At 36.4% G+C, this 6396-nt stretch overlaps 1 protein-coding gene across 1 annotated transcript; it reads right to left on the minus strand.

Moving 5' to 3' along the window:
• Nucleotides 1-1105: 1105 nt before the first annotated feature.
• On the minus strand, nt 1106-5417 carry LOC130710236 (TMV resistance protein N-like). The gene is made up of 5 exons (XM_057559465.1): nt 5413-5417; nt 4195-5290; nt 3813-4085; nt 2524-3327; nt 1106-2403 (listed from the first exon to the last, which is right to left on the minus strand). The coding sequence occupies exons 1-5, from the start codon at nt 5415-5417 to the stop codon at nt 1192-1194; spliced, it is 3390 nt and encodes a 1129-aa protein (XP_057415448.1). The 3' UTR covers nt 1106-1191.
• Between the last annotated feature and the right edge of the window lie 979 nt (nt 5418-6396).

Below are 6396 nucleotides of genomic sequence, written 5' to 3' on the forward strand. Positions count from 1 at the left end.
GCATTCAGCTATTAATTGTTTGCTACGCAATTAACTAAAATATTAGCTATGGCGAATGGCTGGGGATTCACTCTGGTTTAGCTATGAAGGAATTAACTTTATATTAGCTCCAAAGTATGTTACAGAAGAGCGAATTAGCTACGAAATTAACTGCAAAATTAGCTATGACATTGGCTGCTGATTAGCCGTGACCTTTTACTGGGCATGAGCTAGGAATAGCAAATTGGCTATTAAATTGTATGGAACCGTAAGGGGTGCTTTCATCACCGTCGAAACTTCCTCGGTTCCTTTCCTCACCACCGATTTCATCTTCTCCGATAAACTGAATGCCGCCGTCTGCGTGAGTGTAGTTCAGACATTAGAGGGAAATCAAGTTTTGATTGCAATAAAACAAATTTTGTATATTGTTGTGTGTGTATCAGTGTATGAATGTATGATAGCTTTCATGAATGATCATCATGAAAGCCATTCAAGTTATATATGTCTGAGACATCACAGCAAAATCAAGCACTAGGTAAATTGATCACAAGTACCAATTAAGCACTAGGTGAATTGGCTTCCTCCACTAATGATTTTGGGACATCAACCTTTGTAGCCTTATCTAGAGATATGAACACTTTGCTGGACTCTGTTGTGATGAAACAAGCTCCAATTAAGCCCGCCCCAATGAAGAGGCAAACAATCAAGAGTTAAGTGTCCCGGTTAATTTCTTCGCCGATTGTTCCGAAAAGAGACACCTCCATGCTTTGCTATGATGTCTCCTTGCTTAGAAATGTCACCTCCGAGGTATGGATATTGATTCTTTAGAACAGTATTTCAAACACAGGTTGATTTATTCATACACGAAGAAGAAGGGGAAGAAACAGAGGATTTTCAAGGCGGCTGTGTTGTCCTCTCCAGAGCTCACTGAACGGTTATCAAGCTTTATAGTTGAGGACTTGAGGGCGATTCCATTGAAATCAAGCACTAGGTAAATTATTGGTGTTGTGAAATCTTTGTTCTTTGCCATAATCAGAATGCTGATTCGATCATTAATTCAATGCCATATTACTATCCGGTCACATGCGCTAATAATCTTAAGCTGTATGTAAAAGACTACATGGAATGATTAAAGTAGAAAACAGTTAATAGTGGCACATGCATGATGCATTGTTAATTTCACAAACACTCAGTATAATCTAAGAGCGAGCATCATTTTTTAAAAAATCGACGAAAGATCCTATGCCTACGGGAGAGGTAAGACGTGTCACCAGGGTTGTCAACTTGTGAACCAGTAGGGCTTAGAGTTGTTTCGTCAAGAATTTCACTGTCATCAAAATCATCATCATCATCAGTAACATGTTCATCTGGAGTTGTTATTCTGTCCATGTCCAGAGCAAGCAAGGTGGTGTGTGCTTTTAGGACTCCATCCCTTACTCCCTTCAAATATACCGCACTCATCAGATCTTTAAACTCTTGTGATTTCTGGAAGCCTTCAATCCCAGCATCATAAATCCCTTGCAGCTCTTCACCTATTCCTTTCAAAACAGAAGCTAGCTTCTCATGCTTTGTCACACTTTTGCACCCTTCTTTTCCACTCTCTCTCTGCATCTCAATGCCACTCAAAGCAGATAATTTTGAGTTAGAAATGTTGAGCTGGTCTAGCAAGTCATGATATTCATGTTTCCAAATATCTAATTCATCAGGAGCAGCCGCATCAGTTTCATTTTCAATTTTTTTCATTTTATGCTTGGCGTCAGACTCACAACTTTCATCCTTCTTCATCACTAATGCTTGCAACAAAGCATCATCATCAGAGCTTGAAGCTACAGTAGGTCGTGATGGTCTCTCGGCAGTTCCTTCATGAGCCTCCATACTCAACACATGCATAGCAGCTGCTGTGGGGGATGATGTGTTGGCTATTATATCTGAGAACACTTTGTCAGGACACATGAACCTGACATCTTCCATTTTGGTTTCTTGTTTGTATACATGAACACCCCAACTACTTAATTTCATGTCCTCTGAGCCTTCGATTGAAACCTGCACAAGATTCCAATCTTGCTGAATGACAAATGCATCAAGACCAAGCCACTCCTCTTTGCTAAACAAAAGTCGCAGATCGCATACTACTACAAATTGTGACTCATTGCAGAAAACGTGATTAAAGTCAAATTTGGGAGGATGTTTGTACTTGTAGTTGCCTTTGGAAGGCACACGTTGTTCGTTGATGACTAAGTGAAGCTCAACATTGCTACGTAATTGTTCTTCTTCAAGGTTGAAGAACAGCGCTAAAGCAACAATAGGGAACTTTCCACGAGCCCAGAAACAGGGATTTCCTTCATCACTTCCCTTGAAGTCAAACCATTCTGGAATCTTAGTTCCGGACATCACAACTTCTAAACCCGGTATTCCTTTTTTCACCTGTCATATTACAATACAGACACCAAAAATAAATATAAGTATGAGAGATTAAGCACAAGCAACAGTGAAGCATTAATTAATATATATATATATATATATATATATATATATATTAATTACCTGAGACCATAACATATCTAACGTCTTTGTAGCTAAGTGGCAGCAGTCTCTTGCATTCACTTTTTGAATAGTAGATGGCAACTCTGTAATTTCTTCAAGTTTCTTGCAACTTTTCACATTGAGACTTGTCAAGTGAACAAACTCATTAATGCATGCAGGGAGGGATACAAAGTTGTTAAATGATGCAGACAAGTCTTCTAATTTTGGAAAGCAAATGAGAATTGCATGAAGATCTTTATCTGACAAATCGCACCTATCTAAGTGCAACGTTTTTAAATTTGAACGACCACTGGTAGTTGCGGAGCTATGTGCAAACCTTCTAAAGTACTCTCCAAGGATGGAACATAGTCCAATTTTAAAAGTAACCAAGTTCGGTAACATGAATAAACTATGTGGGAGATATTTGAGTTTCTCGCTATATCCGAAATCCATAAAAACAAGCCCAGTAAGATTACAAATGGAATCTGGCAGCTTCTCAATAGAAGCCCACGTCATATAAATCTTCAATGGCTGATTCATTTTGTTCACTATATCTGGAAAGTGTTCAAGTTTGGAGCAATTACTAAGATTAAGGACTTCCAGAGATGGTAAATACATGCTTCGCGGGAATTCTCTAAGCTTGTAGCATCCCGAAGCACTTAAGTGAGCAAGTTTTTGGAGAAATACAACAGATTCATCAACCTTGATTAGATTCTCACAATGGTCAAGTCTGATTTCTCTCAAATTTGGAACCCCAGACACATTAGGCATTGTAGTAATAGTTTCATTACATGAGAAATTCATCGTAGTAAGACTTGAAAATTTCTGCCAAAAGAAAAAAGTCAATCAAATTATTTGCTGTATATTTAAGTTATATCAAGCGCATCTTTACAAACCCTTTTCACGATCAATTGATTCTAAAGCAAAAATCAAGCGCGGCAAGAAACGTTGTGAGTAGCTTCTGTTAGGATCCAAAAAATCCTAACATTGTGAGTAGCTCCTATTTATAATAACTAATCCTAATAACAATAACTTAATCTCAAAGAAATAAAGAAGATATACTACTAGAATAAAAGATAACCCAACCCCAAAATAAAAGATTTTCAAAGATAGACTCCAAAATAAAAAGATAGGTTTCTAAGTTAAAATAAATCTAAATCCATAATAATTAGGTCATAACAGCTTCTCAGTGCTAGAATTGATTTTGAAAAAAAAATAAGCCGATCAAAATATTGTATAACTGTTATTTGAGTAGCAATTAAAGTTATTATTAAATTTTAAAATGAAAAAATAAAAGAAACAAGCTATACCTGAAATGTCTTTCTCAGTGTAAGACTGCTTTTCCACAAATTGAAGACAATGATATTCTTTGGATGGAATTCTGGTGGGAAGGACTTTGAAGGGTACTGGTTCCAATCAAGCACTGTTAGATGAGCTGGTAGATGTTTAGGCTCTATTGAGAATGATGTATTTCGAACAATGAGAATTCTGAGGCATCTCATCTTCTTAAAGGCAGTACCACTCCATTCTACATTTTGTTCTTCGAGGGGATCAAGTATTATCCCTTCAATTGAATCACTTCCCTTTAAAAAACAAGTTCATGAAAATAACATCAATTGTAATACTGCACATTGTTATGAATAATAAAGATTATACTATATAAATAAAAAAGCAACCGTAAATTATTCTTACCAAATCTTGAGTCAAAACTTCAGTAACATCTTCATGAGACCATAATCTACTACGTTTGCCAGGATTATTCGGTGCCTCCCCCCGAACAATCTCTCTAGCCATATCTTGAATATGACCATTCATATTCAAGCGGCCATCTTCAACAGTTATGAGAGATTTAAGAACAAGTACTTTAATAGCTTGTGTTGCATTGAATTCTTTTAATATCATTTCAACATATTCTATTCTCTCCCCCTTGAAGAAGAAAGCTATGTCCAGGAAAACTTGCTTGGCATTGGACTGCAATCTTTCGTAGCTTCTTTGGAGCACGTCCTTAATCCTTGGATTTGGATTCCTCTTGCATTCTTCTAATGTATACTCCCAATATTCTAAATTATCTTCAATGGCCAAATCAGTCCCTAAAACTTTTAAAACCAATGGAAGACCCCTGGCATATTTCACTACACGATAAGACATGTCTTCATAACCTGTTTTAGGATGACTCTTTCCAAAAGCATTTTGACAGAAGAGCTCAAGAGATTGCTGATCATTGAGCTCCATCATCTTGTAAGTCTTTTCAACTCGATGACGACGTAGCAAATCTCCATCCCTTGTTGTTATAATGATTCTGCTACCTAAACCAAACCAATCACATCCTCCTGCCAAGTTATTCAATTGTTCTATGTCATCAACATCATCAAGAACCAAAAGAGCCTTTTTCTTGCCAAGCCGACGTTTTATTTCGTAGATTCCTCTACTTGTACTACTCAACTCAGTTTCTAACACTCCAGACATGTTTGAAAGTAGAGACATTTGAAGATCTTCCAGGCCATTGATTTTGTTTGATTTCTCTCTGACATTGGCGATAAAAATTGCAGCTTCAAATCCGTGCACAATCTTGCTATACAATGCTTTTGCAATTTCTGTTTTTCCAATTCCTCCAAGTCCATATATGCCCAGCATACATATAGTATCATCATCAGGCTTCATGTCTAGTAGTGACTTCACCTCTTCTATGCGTTGCTCAAATCCAACTGGGTCCTTACCTTGAAGAGGTTTAGAAATTATCTTAACATTGACCTTCTTGACAATCTCTTCAACCTCATTGATATCATCCCTATTGGAATACAACACATTATTTCAATTCGTTAGTAGCAGGATTTATATCATAAGTATAGTAGCTACTGAAATAACATTCTGTATATGAAATAAAACGAAAAATAATAGTAAGAAAACTACACCATTGTGTATGTACGTTTTTTTATAGAATGGAATCAATAGACTCAATTGTTTGATTAGTGGACAGAAAGAAATGAATTAGTATACGTTTTATTCCTTTATCGCTTCCAAAACTCTGAGGTGACATCTTTTTAGATCAGTACAACTACAAAATAAGAATAAAAGGGTGATTTTATATACAAAACAAACTCACAATTTGTTCCATTTCATACTCCCAAAGTGGAAAAGAAGAAAAATTGGGGAACACAATTGAATGAGGTCCATTCTGTTTTACTGAAATAAGTTTTTTGATCCATATTGAGGAAATAGATGCTTGTGCTAAATTTCCAAATTTAAGGTATAAGTTTAACATACTTTCCAAACTATCTTTGATACCTTACCACCTCTATTTTTTTTACATATCATTTTCACCTTTTTTTCTTCCTATCTCTCTCCTCTATTTCTATCACATCACTCATCATATCACTCATTTATTTCTCTTATATTCCTATCACTCACTAGAGGGGGAAGGTAGAGAGGTGTCAAGAAAACATTTAATTGACATAAGATTTATTTCTCTTCTATTCCTATCTCTCACTAGAATTGGAAGGTGGAGAGATGTCAAGGGAACATTAATGGATAAGAAGTATTGACATCAGTACATCTTATTCTCAATCAAAATAGCTGGCAGTAAGTTCTTTTTTTGAACTAGGCAGTAAGTACATGAAAGAATGAAAATGATCTTATCATGTGAATTTATCTGTAAATTAAAAAAAAAATTGAAACTTAGCCAGTGGTACTAATATGATGCCCTACTAGTTGACAAACTTCATTCAAAGTTGGACTGATATGGGCGGACCGAATGGGCTAATCAATATCATGTAACTAATGGGCCGGGCAACCCATGGTCCAGCCGGACCAAAACCCAAGCTATAAATAAAAGAGGACCGCCCAAGCGGTGGAGACCTATCATTTCACGCATTTTTATTCACTTTGTTACTTTCG

The sequence above is a fragment of the Lotus japonicus genome, chromosome 1 (assembly GCF_012489685.1).
Source record: "Lotus japonicus ecotype B-129 chromosome 1, LjGifu_v1.2".
Taxonomy (NCBI): domain Eukaryota; kingdom Viridiplantae; phylum Streptophyta; class Magnoliopsida; order Fabales; family Fabaceae; genus Lotus; species Lotus japonicus.

What these genes read in the sequence shown, in the direction of transcription:
- LOC130710236 (XM_057559465.1), bottom strand. An exon ending in AAGTTTTGACTCAAGATTTG is followed by an intron (nt 4,086 to 4,194) that starts GTAAGAATAATT and finishes TGTTTTTTAAAG; the next exon opens with GGAAGTGATTCAATTGAAGG. An exon ending in TAGATATGTTATGGTCTCAG is followed by an intron (nt 2,404 to 2,523) that starts GTAATTAATATA and finishes GTAATATGACAG; the next exon opens with GTGAAAAAAGGAATACCGGG.